Below are 18,903 nucleotides of genomic sequence, written 5' to 3'. Positions count from 1 at the left end.
GCTGGTACAACCACTGTGGAGATCAATCTGGAGGTTCCTCCGAAAATCGGAAATAGATCTGCCTGAAGACCCAGATATATCACTCTTGGGAATATACCCAAATGATGCCGCACCATGCCTCAGGGGCATCTGTTCCACTATGTTCATAGTAGCCTGATTTGTGATAGCCAACAGCTGGAAACAACCCAGATGTCCCACAACAGAAGAATGGATACAGAAAATGTAGTTCATTTACACAATAGAATACTATTCAGCTATTAAGAATAAGGACATCCTGAGTTTTGCAGGCAAATGGATGGAACCAGAAAATATCATCCTGAGTGAGGTAACTCAGACCCAAAAGGACATGCATGGTATTTACTCACTAATAAGTGGATGTTAGCCAAAAAATAAATGTACAGAATGCCCAATATACAGTCTACCGAACTCAAAAAAGCTCAACAAGCTAAAATGCCCAAGTGAAGACATCTTACTTCCACTTGGGAGAGAGAAGAAAGTTATCACAAATTGGGATGGAGGGAGGGAACCTGGAGGGAAAGTGCATGGGGGGCGGAATTGGAGGAGAGAGAGGAACTTGGTATTGGGTGAGGGAAAAGGACTGAAGCCCTGAGGGCCAGCAGAAAGAATGTAAACAGGCAACCTCAGGAAATAGAAGGTTGGGGGGGCCCTCCAGAATGCACCAGAGACCTGGAGGTCAGAGACACTCAGGAATCAAAGGGAAGGACCTTAGATGAAATGCTCTACAGTAGGGAGAGGGAACTTATAGAGCCCACCTCCAGCAGGAAGACAGGGCATCAAGTGAGGGATGGGGTTGCCATCTTACTCACAACTATGACCCCTAATTGTTCCTGTCTGAAAGAATTATAGGGATGGAAATGGAGAGGAGCCTGAGGAAAAGAAGGTCCAGCAACAGGCTAAAGTGGGATCAAACTCAAAGGGAGGTCCCAAGGCCTGACACTATTACTGAGGCTATGGACAAGAAATTTTAACTCCAAACTAAAAAAATAGAAATGTTCATTATAAATTATGTATATTGTACTAAAATATAATACTTATTCTATGAATTAGGGATTTCCATATTTAAAAGAGGATATCAAGGCATGAATAATTAGGCAAACTGCCCAAGGCCATACACTACTGGTCTAGGAAAGAGAACTGGGAGCTGAATCTAATATATTCCAAAGTGCAAACATTCATCTCCTTTTTCTGTGATGCCACTCAGGTATCTGTTCAAAGCACTGGCATGCCCGCTATCAGGGACAGACCACTTAACCTTAAACAAACCACCTTTTTTTTTTTTTAATTTTGGTCAGAGTAAACTACCATTGTTTCTGCAAACACTCAGTCTAAGAACTCATATTCATTCTACTTTATGAAAAGGAAGTATCCAGGACATGGAATTGAACCTTTTTCCATTTCTGTTGTGTTCTAAGGGGCCTTTGAAAAATAAATTCGAGATTAATTTTGCAACCACTAAGGTTCAGACAATATAAGTTACATATCAACTACCTTAACAGGTTTTATAGTAGACATTATAGTTGACATCTGATTCAATGGCATATTGAGATACTCTTTTCTTCACTTTATAATATGGCCACAAATGTGGTGCCAAGTAGAGAATGCATTGCATTTCATTGATGTGTATTTTGGGGGAAACACAAATGTAATGTGGCAGATGCCCAAATTTTCCTTCTGTAATTTTCATAACCAAACATATGCAAAGATAGTATTTAGTCATGTTTCAAGGTATGCTCCCATTACCCTGTGGAATGAGACAGGTGCATATAGAACAGAACCACATTCTTGTTAATCTCTCATGAGGAGAGCTAGATTTCTGAAGCCTTTGATTGACTAGAAGATCATTTAAATGTTGATTGTACTGGGTCCAATATATAACCTTAAAGCATAAAATGGCTGAAATGATTCTGTTATATATTAACCTCTTATTTGGTAAATCACCTACAGAACTAATAGTTGTAGGCCTACAAGTAAGATTGGTTAGCCCCATAAAGATTGTGAGTAAAATTAAATTTGCCAGATGAATTCATTTTTAAATTATTACATTTATTCATTTTAAATTGTTGCATTGTCAAAGAAATCAATTCTCAAAAATAGTAGAGACCGTAGTGGGATAATGAAATACTCACACTATGATTTACATCTTTTCTTACATCTTTTATTAGTACATAGTTTTTTCATGTCTATAATTCTGCTGTGCATTTCTAGAATAACATTTATACCAGTGTTGTGACAGGTTAAAAAAAAGACAAAATAAAATAAGATAGAATATTCTACATATGGTAACTAACTATATAATTTCCCATAAAATTATGTGAAAATAGGCAGTTCGGTTTGCATATAGACCATAAAATATCTTTCTATGTAATACAAAACAATGAAAATACAAGACTTTTTGGAAAGATGAGGAGTCTATATGAAGTGTATGACATCTGTGTAGCTGTTAGTGGAGTAACATAGCAAAGAGCTATTTATTTCATATTACACTGACTCTTATTCGCACAGTGAAACAAGGATACCAGTTTGCTACAGCCCATATGAACTAAAATTTTTTCAGAAAATGCAAATAACATAACACAAGAAGTGTGAGGCATTAAAATTGCTGCTTATTGCCTGATACCTTTAGCTTTATAGAAATAGTAAAAGAAGAAATCTCATCATTCAAAAGGAGTATACTTTTTTTTTAATATCCATTCATAACATTTCAAATCACTACAATGGTACACATGACCCAAGAATTGTTTTCTGTGAGCATGCACCCATGTGGCTCAGCCTGTATGAAACTGGACTAAGGCCATGACATCGAATGATAAGGAATTTTCAGAGTAATTAATGAGAGCTGATAAACAGCTCCTCTGGTCAGTGTCTCTGGCTTTTTGCCAGTAAATAAACTGTTCTCTGTTAGATTTTTTTTAATCTGTAAAACAAAACAAAACAAAACAGCAAAACAAAACAAAATCAAAAACAACCAGCACGAATGCATTTTCTATTTACATCATTCAGAATAGCTGAGCTAATGTTGCACAAAATTTTACATAGCATTTGTGAATGATTCAAAAGCATGTGTCAGTACCATCTATGAAAAATAATTTACTTATATGCATGAATGGGAAATAGAATCCTGCATGATAGTGTGTTCCCTTCAGTAACTTTAGTTGGTACTCTGGAAGTAATTCCTTAGGAGATCCTTCTTTTAGACAGTTGTTTCTTATGTCTAAGAACCAATGTCATTTGGGCATGGTCCGATAGAAATGTATTTCTAGCATTAGAAATGCTAAGGCAAGAGGTTTGTGAGTTAAAGTACAGCCCAGGCACATAACAAGAGAGTTTGAGCTATTCAAACATAATTCAAACTATATACACAGACAGAAAAAAGAATGAATATATATATAAGAAAAATTGGATTAGAAATTGAGTATTGTTCTTTTTTTTGTTCTTTTTCTTTTTCTTTTTTTTTTTTTGGTTTTTCAAGACAAGGTTTCTCTGTATAGCCCTGGCTGTCCTGGAACTCACTCTGTAGACCAGGGTGGCCTCGAACTCAGAAATCCGCCTGCTTCTGCCTCCCAAGTGCAGGACTTAAAGGCGTGTGTTACCACCGCCCGGCCTTTTGTTTGTTTTTGAGTCTTGTTCTTATTTTTGGTTTGTTTGACTGAGACAGGCTTTCAGGTAACCCCTGATACATTCTAACTCTCCCTATGCCTTTGAAGATGACATTGAACATTTGATCATTCTGCTTTTATCTCTTGAGTTCTTAGATTAAACACCTGAACCCCCAAATCCAATTTCATGTGATGCTGGAAATCCAATCCAAGGTCAGAATACAGGAGTTAATGCATACTACCCCAGTGACCTAACGAGTAAGCTACAAGTCCTCTCCTTTGGTCATATATTTCTAAAATAACTTAGCAGACTCAAAGTCAAATTCTTCTGTATCAAAGAACTGTAATTCAACCTAAGGTTTACGTAATTCAAATTTAATTTGCAAACAAAATGGGACATTAGAATTTGTTCCTATAAGCTCATCCCCATAAAATAACTCATATATAATAAGGAAGAAAGTTGTTTAGAAACACTTTTTCTTTTGAAAGATGCCACTTTTCTGTTGAACAAGGAGTGTTAACCAGGCAGACTTTCCTAATGGACAGAAAGAAGATGGCAAACAGAAATCATAGCACTCAGCAGGCTGCTGACCTACTTTATTATTATAAGTTCATATTGGCTATGAAGGCATTTTTTCAGTAGAGCTACAATGATTTGTCAGCAAATTACTAACCTTTTGTTAGGATATTTTTATAAAACTCTGTTATGACAGTACTTTCTATTTTGGAAAAAAGTCAATACTACTGTAATAATCCAATTCTAATACAGAGAAATTGAAATATAAAGTATATTACTCAACCCCAAGAGAGGAGAAATGTTTTCCTTCAATTCCTAGTTACATTACCTTGGCATCTTTCCTTAAGTCTATTAGTTTAGTTATATTATTGGAGACAGTCATTATATAAGTACTTGAATGGACATGGCACTTAAAAATACTTTAGTCTGTCATCAGTAGATAATATAATCATCCTAGGATTCCATGATAAAGTTACTTATAAGTATATCTTGCTTTTGTCCTCTCAAACTATTTACTTATTAAAAAACGTAACAGCATTGTTCATATGCGGCCCCTAAATTTTTTTTTATTATTGTAAATTTGATGCTAGAGCTAATTTAGAAAACTTGAGATTCTCTATTTTCGAGGTCACTCTAAAAAAAAGCCAGATGACAATACTTGAAATGAGTCCTTTACTACTGAGTAAAGCTTATAGTTTGTTAAACTTTGTGTATTTCTCAGCACCAAAGGGAAAGTGGTATGAAAGAATGCTTTCTGGAGCAGGGAACAAATGTGGATATAGACTTAGTTTTATTCTCCACTTGTACTTGGTACCTAAAATCTAGCATAAGGATGACCTGAGTGTATTGTCCAAAAAGAGAACTACTAATACAGACTCAGATCATAGAGGACCCAAGTACAGGAAAGTTGAGTGATATATCTAGAGTCATAGAGATGGTTAGAAGGAGAAGGTATTCTGTAATGGTCATCTCTACAATCCATTCTACTGGCGTTTCCCCTGTGCATCTCTACTAAGTTTTATAGTTACAAATTAAAACAAGCCTCTGATAAGAAAAAAAAAGAATGGTACATCAGTGTTCAATGCTTGAACGTGTAACTGAAAATTGACAAAGGCTTACACAGCACATAGCACATATGCCCATTACTTTTAACAGGAAGGAACTGGAAGTGTGTGTGGCTGTTTGTGAGAGTGCCTTCTACACTGTCTTGAATGAAAGTAAAACTGAATAATAGCTTGAGCTTTCAATTAAAACTTGTATATAATATATATGTGTGGGTTTATAATATATAATGTAATATATATTATATTATGATATCAGTATAGACTAATGTAATATATATTAGTAATTTATGTTTACTAAATTTATATTGGAAGAATTTCTCATGTTTTCATGTAATAATTATATGTTGGTTAAAGTTTTTGACATCTTTATAAGCATATTACCTTAGTGTTATTTGTTCACGCATGATTCTTGATACACAGTGCTGATACTTTATTATCATATAAACAAAAATCACAATAAGCACATTTATGGTCAGGCAGTGGTGGCGCACGCCTTTAATCCCTTGGGAGGCAGAAGCAGGAGGATTTCTGAGTTCGAGGCCAGCCTGGTCTACAGAGTGAGTTCCAGGACAGCCAGGGCTACTCAGAGAAACCCTGTCTTGAAAAAACAAAAACAACAACAACAACAAAACACATTTATTTGCACATCTATAATATGGGATATATTATGTTTATTGTCAATAACTTAGTAATGTCTAAAGAACAAATGGATATAGAGGCTGCAAAAACAAAGAGTGTAGACAACCCTGTTAGAATAGCTGTTTTTCAGATATATTTCAAAGGATGCCCAGTCACCTCCTTAATCAAATACTAATTCCTAAGCATTGTATGAAGGGTTGGGAAAGAAACTGTCGTGTATCCATTTAATGCCAATAATGTGGTCTATAGATTATAAACTTAAAAGCAGAGTAACAGAAACTAAAATCACACTGTGATATTTGTGATTGTTCATAATTTAATTTGAAGTTAATAATACTCAAAAACAAATGAGAAACTAGGAAATCATTTCACTTTATAAGTTAGACAGATACAAAATTAACTCACAGAAATTAGTAGCCCTCCTACATACAAATGACAAACATACTGAACAAGAAGAAAGAGAAATGGCTTTCACAATAGCCATAGATGATATAAACTATCTTGAGGTAACTTTAAACAGCAAGTAAACATCTTATATGTTAAAACTTCAAGACATTCCATGATAAATTAAAGACGATATCAGCACATGGGAAGACCTTCCATGCTCATGTATCAGTAACATAGTAAAAATGGCCACGTTACCAAACACAATATTTTTCTGCTTTGTATGAAAAGACACACACACACATACACACTAAATGTAACTAAAACACCCCAGGATAATAAAAGAACTAAACTGCTAAAATTATCATTATTCTTGACCTCAAGTTGTATTAAAAACAGCATGGTATTTTCAAAAAATAGAAATGCCAGTCAATAGAAAAAAATTGAAGATATATATATAAGTCCACACACCTATGGATGCCTAATTTTGATAAAGAAACCAGAAATATACACTAAAAAAAATAGTATCTTCCTCAAATGGTGCTGGTCAAACAAGACAGTTACACATAGAAGCATCAAAATAAATTCATGCATATCACCATGCACAAAACTCATGTTCAAATGGTTCAAATCACTCGACATAAAACCAGTTACTTTCTACACTGAACATGATCGAAGAGAAAATGGGAAATAACCTTGAACTCATTGGCACATCGAAGTATTTTCTGAACATAGTGCCATTAGCACAGGAAAGAAAATCAATAATTAATAAATGGGACCTCATTAAACTGAGACCCAATGTAGATGTTCCTCAACAGAAGAAGGGATAAAGAAGATATGATATATTTACACAGTAGAGTATTACTCAACCATTAAGAAATGAAATCATGAGATTCACAGGTAAGTGGGTGGAACTAGAAGAAAAAAAATCATCCTAAGAAGAAAAAAAAATCATCCTACGTGAGATAAACCAGACTCAGAGAGACAATTTATGGATTTTCATTTGCTTACATCAGTTATTAGCTGTTAAGTCAGTGGTAACCAATCCACAATTCATAGACCACAGAGATTAGGTATTGTATAAGAACCTTGAGAGGTGGGGATAGGTGATACAGATACATCTCTTTTGGCAAGTGAAATATGATAGGTAGTTTTGGATAGATGATGGCAACTGGGACATGAGGATTAAATGGAGAGAAAGGGAGAAGAACAAGACTAGAGGGGGAAATACAGAAAGACAGCTGAAATTAGGAGCATTTGAGGGATGAAATGGGAACTTAATACAGTAGAAGTGCCCTAAAATATATACATATATGGAGGCAATATAAATGATATGGTCAAATAGTGGGGGAGACAGGACCCCAGCTAATCATATCATGATGTCACCATATTGATTTACATCTAATTGAGTTGTTGGTAAACATGTTCGTATGGGATCCCTCAAACAACCCAGGTTATAATCAAGACTATAGATCCCACTCCACAAATTGACAGCAAGGCACAATTGCTGAAGATAACTCCTATACAACTCATCATTTAAGGAGAAGTTGATATAATGCCAAGATAGAACCTCCATACCAATGTGTTAACATCTTTGGTACTGGAAGGCACTCTTCACGTTTCCAATCCCTGTGATCTATCTTGTCGCTCTGCCTAGAAGGTATGATAGTGCAATAGTGGTACAAGTCTCATTGGACTAACCAACTAATGTATGATTTGACATAAAGCTCATTCCACAACATGGGACTTATAACATGACACTGTTTGGGTGGCCAAGAACCTGAGACAAGATAGCCCAAGAATCTAGGGAGAAAAAAATACTGATGTTCTAGAAAAAAATGTATAAAATGACTACTTATGACATTCTGCTATACTTATAAATCAGTTTCTTACTCAGCCAGCATCAGTGAAGTGTCCCCTTGTAGAAGATGGAAACAAATTCTGGTCCACAGCCAGATATTATTTAGAGAGTAAGAGATCTTGGAATGCTCAAACTCTAACTGGGATGTCTCCAGCAAATCCTTCCTAGGAGGGCTCAGGGAACAGTAAAGGAGTGGATGCAGAAATACTATAAGTGAGAGAGGAGATAGAAGACACCAAAACGAAATAAAACAAAACAAACAGACAAATAAGTTCCTAGGCCCTCTGAACATTTGTAGTAGATGTGTAGTTCAGTCTTCATGTGGGTCCTGAACAACTGAAGCAGGACTATCCCAAAAGACATTGCATGTTTGTGGGTTATGTTCTAGCCTGGCTGCTTTGTCTGGTCTCAGTAGTAGAGGATGACTGCACTTGGCCCACAAAGATATGATGTGCCAGAATGTCTAGATACTCAGGAGGTGCCCCACCGTCTCATAGGAGAAGGGGAGGAAAATAGAGGGTGGGATTGTGGAAGGGAGTGACCAGGAGGGTGAACAGCAATCTATCAGGATGAAAAATGAATGAGCAAACAAGCAAAAGAACAACACAAAACCAAGGCCCTCTAAATAAACAGGATCTACCCACATATGATCGCACAGAGACTGAGGCAATATTGTTCTAGATGGGTCTGCACCCAATGGGTCCTAGTGATAAATGATGTGTACACATACCCCTAGCCTTAACACAGACAAAATTTCCAACTAATAATCAATGCAAATTAAAATTTATTTTCATTCAAGCAATTATCATTTGGGGGACAAACTACTCTTGAAGGTAGTCTACAGGCCCTGAAGTAGATGGCCAACAAAAACATGAACTCAGCAGTATCTTTGGAGTTCACTTGTCTCATAATGTTGCACCATGGCTCTAACTATTTTTAAAATCTCAAATTATTTTTTAGTTAATTTGTTTTTTGTTTTTGTTTTGTATTGTTTTGTTTTTCCTCTCTATAGTAAGTGATAAGTTTATGACTTCCATCTTAGGATTTCTATGGGATTCCTGAGTATGTGAATATATCTTGTGCTCTCTCTTGGTTTATTCTTGTGTTTGCTTGTCTTGTCCAAATCTGATGTGTTAGTGTTAGTTTTATTTTATAGATTATTATATTAATTGTAGTATAACTATTTATATATTAATTATATTGTATTGTAAGGCTCCCTTAGAAGCCTGTTATTCTCATATTTTTGTTTGTCAGCCCAGCCCTTAATGGCTGAGCCATCTCTCCAGACTGCCTGTTGCTCTTCTAATGAAAGACATAAAGGGGATGGATCTGGATGGGAGGATGGGAGGAGAGGTGAGGAGCAATTGGGAGAACAAAGGGAGCGGAAATCATGATCAGGGACATAACATGCAAAAAAAAATTCTATTTGCAATAAAAGGAAAATCAATAAAACTATAATCTCATATGCTTAGCTAACTAATAATAATATCATTTAACTTACTAAATAAATTTTAAGTCAAATACTAACAACATAATAAAATGGACACATTATAATTAATATACTTGATTTAGAATGTTTCCCAAGTAACCTCCTCCATTAAAAATACTGCTGTGAAGTGATTAGTGTTTCTAGGGCATGAATCATCAAAAGCTTGTGTTGTGGGCCTCAAGTTTCTAATATGTTCTACATTTTACTGTTATGAAAATGTTTTACATCTTTGACCATGTCATTTAGCCACATTGAATTAAATGTATTATTTTCGTATCGTGCCTAAAAACTAACCATTTGCTTAGTAGTTAGTAAACACTTTTTGGTATTATACATTCCAGTCAGAAAAGTAAATCTATGAAGTATTCAAAACATTCTGGAGTCATAATATGCTTACATTAGAGGATTTAGCAAGATAAACAACATGTAACCATGTATCTGACAGCCTATAGATAGAAGATATGGGCTGCCCAAGTGAAATCTGATAGTCTTGATCATGGAAGAGCTTGTTCTAGAGAAGCAATATTATACTGGAAAATATTCATGTCATAATGACTTTTCATACAATGTGAAAATATTTTAGAAAAAGGCAATTAATATGCAGTTTAAATTATACTATGGTCTTCTCTTGTCATATTGTTAAAATTAATATTTTATATTTGTAATTGAACCCAATGCCATTGCCCCTAACCACTTTATAATTAATTAGTATATTCTCAATGATTTATAAAAGCAAGCAAACCACAGGATGTCATAGAAATGTAACACATTTTCTTAGACATTAATTATCTGTCAAAACTAATATCTTAATTCAGAAAGGATTTTGTAATTCAAATTCACTTCTTAAACGTAAATAAGCAAATGTTACAAATGTTGAGCAGGATGAAAGCATGTTCTTGCCACATCTCCCAAGTCAGGGTGTTCTTTCTCTTCATTTAAGGAGACCACTAAGTTCTTGTATTGACTCCTTCAATATAATGCTTAAAATTATTTTAAAATTTATGAATTTATGAGCAAAGAAATGAGTGTTAGGTTTATTTGCATGGAACAAAATATGAATTGCAAAAAGTTACCATAACAATGATTATATTAAAACAATCACTAACACAGTAAGCAAAGTTACAGTCTAGTCATCGTGTTAACATCAGATTTCTTGTCAAAGACTGTAACAGGAATCTCTAATAATAGATTTTATGGCAATAACTAGCTAATTGGATAAGTAGATAGACAGATCAGGATATAAAGCAAATTTTAATATGTATGCAGTTCTTAATAATACTTAATGACATACATGTAATTAGCTTAATATAAAAATAGTTATAATGCCATACTTGCAAAAGGTACTTGTGTGTTATTTAAGAATTGATTTCTATTCTCAAAGTTTTTACCTTAAAATTTTATTTTTCCACAAATTGAAAAAGAATCAGATGGACAGTTTTACTTTTTAAATATTGAATATCAAATACTGAATTTAGAGTAGTTTCTGTTGCATATGAAATGCTGTGATTAAGGATTCTTTTTCATAATCCTTCTTAATTGATCTGTATAGAAAGGTAGAAAATTACTTGGGAGATAATAGTTTGAATATGGAAGGATAAATACAGGGTTTTTTTGGGTGACATAAATGAGAAATGCACCCCAATAGGTTCCTGCATTTAATCTTGTGGTCCCCTGTTGGTAGTATTGCTTGGGGAAGTTGTAGAACCTTTAGAAATTGGCTCTTGCTATAGGAAGTAAACATTGATTGTGGATTTTGAGAGGTTACATCCTCACCATGCTTTCTGTTTACTGGGCTTCTTGAGCGTGGATGAAAATGTAGTCTGCCATCTTCTTGCTCCTGTGATCTATGTCTTGCCTACAATGACAGACTATATTGTGCTGAATAAACACTTCATTCACAAAAATATTGATCTATATAGTCCTGTTTAAAGATATTCTAGTGTGCAATGGAGTAGACATAGTCAGCTACAAATGAACTGTACCTATGACTATGTATTCTATCCATGTAAAAGATGATTCACAGAATTTCTGAAAATTCTAGTTTTATTAAAAAAAAACAGACTAAACTGATTTGCAGCTTTAAGCAGTTACTTTGTATAACAAGAGTAGATAATGAAGATTGAGGTTTTAAAAACACTAAACACAACACAACATGCACCAATTCAGAGTCTCTCTCTCTCTCTCTCTCTCTCTCTCTCTGTATGTGTGTGTGTGTGTGTGTATGTGTATGTGTGTGTGTGTGTGTGTCTGTCTGTCTGTCTGTCTCTCTCTCTGACATGCACAACTATATGCAGTCATGAATAAAGAAAAGTACTAAATACATTAAAATTTTACTGGCAAAACTAAAACTATGCTTACAAGTAGATACATAACATATCTCTCAATAAGATACAACCAGGAGCATTTTGTAGATACTTGAAAAGAGTTCCTTTGCCTTTTCATTTTTATGGAACATAATTTGAAAATTTTAAAATAATAATCATTTGCCAAATGAAGTACTGCGTGTATGCCAGCGATGAGTCACTTCTGGGATCAGTTCTCATCTTTGTGCTCTATACCCCATCAGCAACCTGATGACAGAGTGCCTATTCTTCCCCTCCTAGACAGCATCTGCAACACTGTCTTTGCCATTTATGTTGTTTCCTCTAAGGTAAGCAAAGGGACAGGCAACATCGTAGATTTGAAACATGCTCCAAGGCATACAGATTCCTTGCATTGTTCTATATGAACTGCCAGGAAGTTTTGATGCTGAACAGTAAGTTGAATAAAATTCACGTGTGAGGTATTTTCTGAGATGCCATCTGTGGTTATAATGGGTTTCTTGAAAATTGCCTTTTAGAAACTTAACTCAAGACTCTATAAGGTTAGCAGATGGACACTAATGGAAGTTGGATATCATTAAGGCAGAGGAAAAAAAAAATAGGTTATCTTCAACCTTCTGCCATGTGAAAATCTTTTCTTCCTATCCAGGAGATTCAGACACAAAGTCTCATTTTACAATTGGAGCCTGAACACAGAAGTGACTTGGTCCTGAACTCTGCAGACTTCCAAATCATGAGAAATCAATTCCCATGTTTTATAAACTTTCCAGTCTAGTATCCTACCATAACAGCACAAACAGACTAGGGTAGCACAAGAGACAAAGGTTAAAAACATAAAACCTTTTTTGAATATATATTTTAGTGAAAGACCAAAACACTTATACATAAAGTGTATGTATCCATGAGTGTGTATGGGTGTGGGAGGTTAGTATAAATTTTATGACTGCCTGTCAGCCAGGTTATGGATACATGATTTAAAGAAAGGTTTTTAAGCAAGCTTTCTCTCTTGGAATGAGATAGTTAAGCAGAAGTGAATGAGATGAAAGTCAGAACCAAATGATATCAGATCTCATATCAATGCATCTTACAAATATGTTAATATAGTTGGTTAAATAAAATTTAATTTTCATTTAAAAATATTTACATATATTACAAAATGAAGATTAAAATTTATCTTTCACATTAATTTTACTTGCTCTAACAACAAAATGTACTGAAATTTCCTTGAACTTCATTCATGCCTAATTTACAAACATGAAAATATTTGTATGGGTATTGTATTGTTATGTATGTGTGTTTATGTCAGGCAAATATAGCATATCTCAATATTTAAAATAAAAAGTATAAAACTGGATATTCCAGCACATATATTCCCATGGATACAAGAATAAGTTCTAGTTATATAAGTATGGTTCGTCTAATTTCACACCGATGGAAGAAAAGTCTTTATGAAAGCAGACCACTCCAGCAGAAGTAGTTTGAAGTCTTGAGGACAATATTGCAAATTTAGAAAATAAACCACATGAGTTACTTACAACCATTTCATTTAGAGAAACCCAGCAATCTGGTGGGAAGTCCTGCAGCAGGGGAACCAGAAACTGAAGACAGCCATCCCAGTGACACAGAAGCAGCATCATGCCAATGAGGTTGAAGATCCTCACCACAGCACTGGCGAGGTCATAGGTCATGTGGAATATCTGTCAGCAAAATATAAAGTCATGCTTTAAAAAACATATGACAAATCGGGCATGCTGCCAACAGCAGAACTGATGTGAGCTACATGCATGAAACAAAAATAAGAAATACTATTTAGATTGAGAAAGAGCTTATGGTTTTTTAAACTTCACAATAAGGCTGGCCATTCTGCTCTGTGAGTATAATAACCAAGTGTAGATATCTTCACAAAATACATAAGATGTAATACACACTTTACCTGACATTAATGTTGATGGGCACTGTCTTTGTGAACAAGTCTTTGTTATTTGCTTTTTTGCATTTATTATTATTATTAATTTTTTTACTTGCTCACTTTGCGTCCCACTCACTGCCACCTTTCCCGGTTAGTAAATTTGAGTAACAGCGCCTTTGCTCTGCTTCACATTCTTTGTTAAGAGCTTTGTTGAAGGTTAAGGGAAATATGCAAAATAGAAGGAAGATGTGCATTACAAACTATGAGATTCTATAAAAGGAGAGCTGCAGTACTGTTCCAGGTTTCTGAGGGCAGAAGCTTGAGTAACTTCAGTATCCAACCTGAGCTTGGATAAGACCTTATAGACAGAGTGGCTCATATTGTTAAAGAAGGCGTAGTACTTTAAAGTATAATATTTCATAGAAAGTACATTTCTAACAGGTGATATTTTTTCGAAAAAAAAAAACAAAATAATGACATTTTACATACTCAAAATATTTCAAAAGTGGAAACATAATCCAAACTGGTTTGGATTGTTCGCTTTTTCTAGTTTTTATAGAGAATAGAATCGGAGCCAGCATTTCCCCTTCAACACTCTAGCATTCGCCTAGTGTGGCAAGACAACATCCACCTGGGAGCCCACTGACATGCTAGTCTAAGATTGCAGACGCTAAGGAGTGGAGGAGCTAGAGAAAGTATCCAAGGAGCTAAAGAGACCTGCAACCCTGTAGGTGCAACATGATGAACTAACCAGTACCCCAGAGCTCTTGACTCTAGCTGCATATGTATCAAAACATGGCTTAGTCGGCCATCACTGGAAAGAGAGGCCCATTGGACACGCAAACTTTATATGCCCCAGTACAGGGGAACGCTAGGGCCAAAAAAATGGGAATGGATGGGTAGGGAAGCGGGGGGGGAGGGTGTGGGGGACTTTTGGGATAACATTGGAAATGTAATTGAGAAAATATGTAATAAAAAATATTTAAAAAAAGTGATTGAGCTTGCTCAAGAAAGGCAAGTGAGTGGACACAAACACTGAGATACATAAAATCACATAAAACCCACCAAAAATCTGTATGTTCCTAAATCAGTAGGATAAAACTTGCTTTAAGAAATTACCCAAGAAACATTTTTAAAACACACATTATACACACACACACACACACACACACACACACATATATATATATATATATATATATATATATATATATATATATACATATATGATCTTTGTAAAAAAATTCCAATTTTAGGGTATGAATACTGATATATGTATATGCATATATATATATGTGTGTGTGTGTGTGTGTGTGTATGTGTGTGTATAGATAGATGAAATAAAGAGACACATCTATTTTTGCTTGTACTCAACAAATTGTTTTAAATTTGGTGTGTTCTATAAGCATGAACTTCCTTTTAAAACACTTTTTAATATAACTGTAGTGAGGGAAATTTATCTTTGTAAATATATGAAAATTGTTCCAAACTCTTGTAAAGGTAAGGTGGCAGATACTAGAGCTTAGAAGAGACACGGCACTTATTTTGATATTATGACACCATACACACAATACATTTTGGAACATCAGTGGAGAGTTCCTAAACATAGTCTCAGAGAAGACCCAGAGTAAACTCAATGGGACATAAAATCAAAAAGTGCTGAATATGGGAAAGAGGGATGAAGGGGGGCTGGGAGGGAAGAAAGTGATGTGAGTGGGAAGGGGTAGGGACAGTCATCTCAATGCAAAATATGCATCTGTGACATTGTCAAAGAACATCATATAGTAATAAAGACTATAATTACAATACAAGATCCATCATATGCCATTGTGGCAACAGCAGATAACAATATATTCCGAACAGCAAAATAACTAGGAGCAAATGTTAAGGATTTTTACTTCAAAATATTAGTATCAAGATAGACCTAATAATTAATAGTGAATTTGATTAAATCATATCACTATGTTTGCATATCTTAAAATGTTATGTTGTATGTGATAAAAAATTTTGTCTATTAAAAGTTTTGTAAACCTTAATTTAAAAGAAAATATAGGATAGTTTTACTGTCTGCCTTAATTTTAATTTGGCTTTGATTTTGGCAAAGTCACAAAAGTGTTCTTTTGGTATTGGTCTCTCACATTTTTAATTAAAGACAGATTTTTCACACACTATATTCTTATGCTTTCCCTCACCCAATTGCTCTCAGATCCTCCCTACCCATCCAAGTTGACATCCTTTTTCGCTCTCTCTCTTTAGAAAACAAACAGGCAAAGAAAAGAAAAAAGAAAAAAGAGATGGGGAGGGAGGGAGGAAAATCTATCAAAAAAGAAAGGAAAAGAGAAAGACACATACAAACCAACAAAAACACAAAACCATAAACCATAAACCAAGCAAAGACCAACAATACAAAATGGCCAAGGAAAACAGTATGAGACAAGAAGTCTACACAATACTGTTTGTTTTGTGTTGTGTTGTGTTCAGCATGTGGTCTATCTTAAGTGTGATTAGTATTTCCTGTGAAATTTCATGGGACAAACTAGTTTTTCTTTGCAAGCAGATGCCAATTGCAGCAAGTATCATCTATATTTCAAGCTACAAAGTTATAAAACTTGAAATGGCTCATCACTTCCTGAGGAATAATTCTCAGACATTATTTGTGAAAGTGTTTTCAGATAATTTGTCAGAGCAGGTTTGATAGTATTAACTTAGAAACATATGAATTTGGGGAGAACTATATTTTTAAATATCTCTGTTTTATGCATTTATTCAACTTTCTTGTGTGCTTATTCACCTTGTATTTCTTTAGTATTTGGAAACTTAGCCTAGAATGTAGGTCTGTTCCCCAGTGTATTCTGTCTTTGCAGACTAGGTGAATGCTGAACTGATAAAGGGAAAAAGCTGGTTCTAATTCTACTGTTTGTGATACCTAGGAAAATGAACAAGCAGAAAAGGTATATGTTACAAAATATCTCAGTGTTTGCACATTGTGTAACTGTGGGATTCTCCATCTCCATCTACTGCAAGAGGAACAGTCTTATGTGGTGGCTGAGCAAAGTGACTCTTACATTTCTTAGTCACTGGATTCCTAGATAGAAACAATACTAATATTAATGACACAACTATTATAAGGTAACACATTGTTTTTGCTTCTATTTAATTCCTGGTACTGAGGTCAGAGCTCATGCCAGGTACTATAAAACTTCCAACAACCTGTGGCTGGGAGGTAATAGTACCAAGGGGATAACCATCTACTATTACACATTGTACCAAACTACCTTCAGATATTTACCCTTATAGCCACAATGCAGTAGCATTATGCCTTCATCAGAGAAGTTTCATTTTCAGTGGGAAGAGGTCAATACAGTGTTTTGTATTTGGTCAAAAAAGTACAGAGAATAACTGATAGTGGAGTTCTTAGCCTTAAGTTGACATTTACTCCATATCCCACTGTCTTAGGCTACGCGAAGATCAAACAGAAAAGAGAGCCGAATAGGTGCGAGAACCAGAGGTGAAGGAATGCTACAGAGCCATGTATGTGAACATGAGAGGGCTGTGGCAGCTGAGATCCCAGGAAGGCTGTGGTTCCTCACATAACATGTAAACAAGATCAAGTCAGATAAAATTCCAAGAGTGATGAGAACAAAATGGTGTTGACTGCTGGGGTGATGTGAGGTCAGTTGTCTTTAGGGTGTGGTATCTTGCAAGTTGTCAGTGCTTCAGTGGATGTCCTTAAATTCATGCACATATAAGTAGCAGCATATGAAACTAATACTTGAAGAAAAAGGAGGAGGAGAAAAAGGAGAAGGAGGAGGAAGATGAAGAAGATGAAGAGTGAGGAGCAGGAGAGTAGGAGGAGGAAGAAGAGGAAAAGGGAAGAAGAGAAAGAAAAGATGAAGAGGAGGAAGAGGAGGAAGAGGAAGAAGAGGGCTATAATTACATGAAATTTGGAGATGATGCATGGCAGTATGGAAGTAGTTGCAGGGTGAGAATGGGAGCAAATATGATCAAAATACATTGGGTGTCTGTGTGAGTTTAGCAAGTCCTCAGACATGAACCAGTGGTAAAATTCATGGAACTAAAATTACAGGTGGTTTTGAGCCCCTGGATGTGGGTGCAGGTGGCTGAAGCCATGTCCTTTGAAAGAGCTTATCCACTGTTATCCACTGAGCCATCTCTCTGGCCTCAGGAATAAAATTTTACAAAAGTTTGAGACTAAGATATTCACATAACAGAATTACTTTCTCAACAATTTTGGTTTCATAATATTTTAAGTTTACATATTTCGTTAGGAAACACACTGTACTTATTTAAAACCAAAGAAGAATTTTATGTATTTCAGTTGTATTTAATGTTAAGGATAAACTATCACTTCAACTGTTTTTCCCTTTGACTATTACTCAGTCTGCACTCTGTGCTTCATCCCTTCCCATGGGAAAATTGAATGGCCATTTATTTTGCTTTTGGTTTTTGTTTCTTTTTTTTTAAGCTCAAAGACAATTTCATTAGAGTGTAAAAGGAATACCCCAAGGCATGCCAGCTGTAAGACCTCAGCAGCTATCTGGATGAGGAGAAATAAAAGAGAGAAGAGGAATAGTCATTTCATTTTAAGGTGTCATGGATGTCAGAGGCATGGCAGAGAAGAAACCACTTAATAGTGGAAAAAAACTTTAAAGAAAGAGTAAGGAGATAAAAATATTGAGAGAAAAACCCAAAGTGTTAAGAAAAACCTATTTGTTTCTTTTTTCTTTTTTTATTTATTAGGTATTTTCTTTATCTACATTTCCACTGCTATCCCAAAAGTCCCCCATATCCTCCCCACCAACTCCCCTCCCCACCCACTCCCAATTCTTGGCCCTGGCATTCCCCTGTACTGAGGCATATAAAGTTTGCATGTCCAATGGGCCTCTCTTTCCATTGATGGCTGACTAGGCCATCTTCTGATACATATGCAGCTAGAGACACGAGCTCCGGGGGGTACTGGTTATTTCATAATGTTGTTGCACCTATAGGGTTGCAGACCCTTGGGTACTTTCTCTAGCTCCTCCATTGGGGGCCCTGTGATCTATCCAATAGTTGACTGTGAGCATCCACTTCTATGTTTG

The 18,903-nt window shown here is 35.3% G+C and overlaps 1 protein-coding gene across 1 annotated transcript in view; it reads right to left on the bottom strand.

Annotated features, from left to right (window-relative positions):
* Hcn1 (hyperpolarization activated cyclic nucleotide gated potassium channel 1) overlaps window positions 1–18,903 on the bottom strand; it is a 372,972-nt gene that overhangs the window by 156,295 nt on the left and 197,774 nt on the right. The window contains exon 3 of the mRNA XM_021180688.2: window positions 13,428–13,589. Within this exon, the coding sequence (XP_021036347.1) occupies window positions 13,428–13,589 (162 nt within the window). The remainder of the gene's footprint in view (window positions 1–13,427; window positions 13,590–18,903) is intronic.

This window comes from Mus caroli, chromosome 13, assembly GCF_900094665.2.
Source record: "Mus caroli chromosome 13, CAROLI_EIJ_v1.1, whole genome shotgun sequence".
NCBI classification, from domain to species: domain Eukaryota; kingdom Metazoa; phylum Chordata; class Mammalia; order Rodentia; family Muridae; genus Mus; species Mus caroli.
The sequence above is the reverse complement of the archived record's forward strand: the minus strand, read 5'-3'. Positions and strand labels throughout refer to the sequence as shown.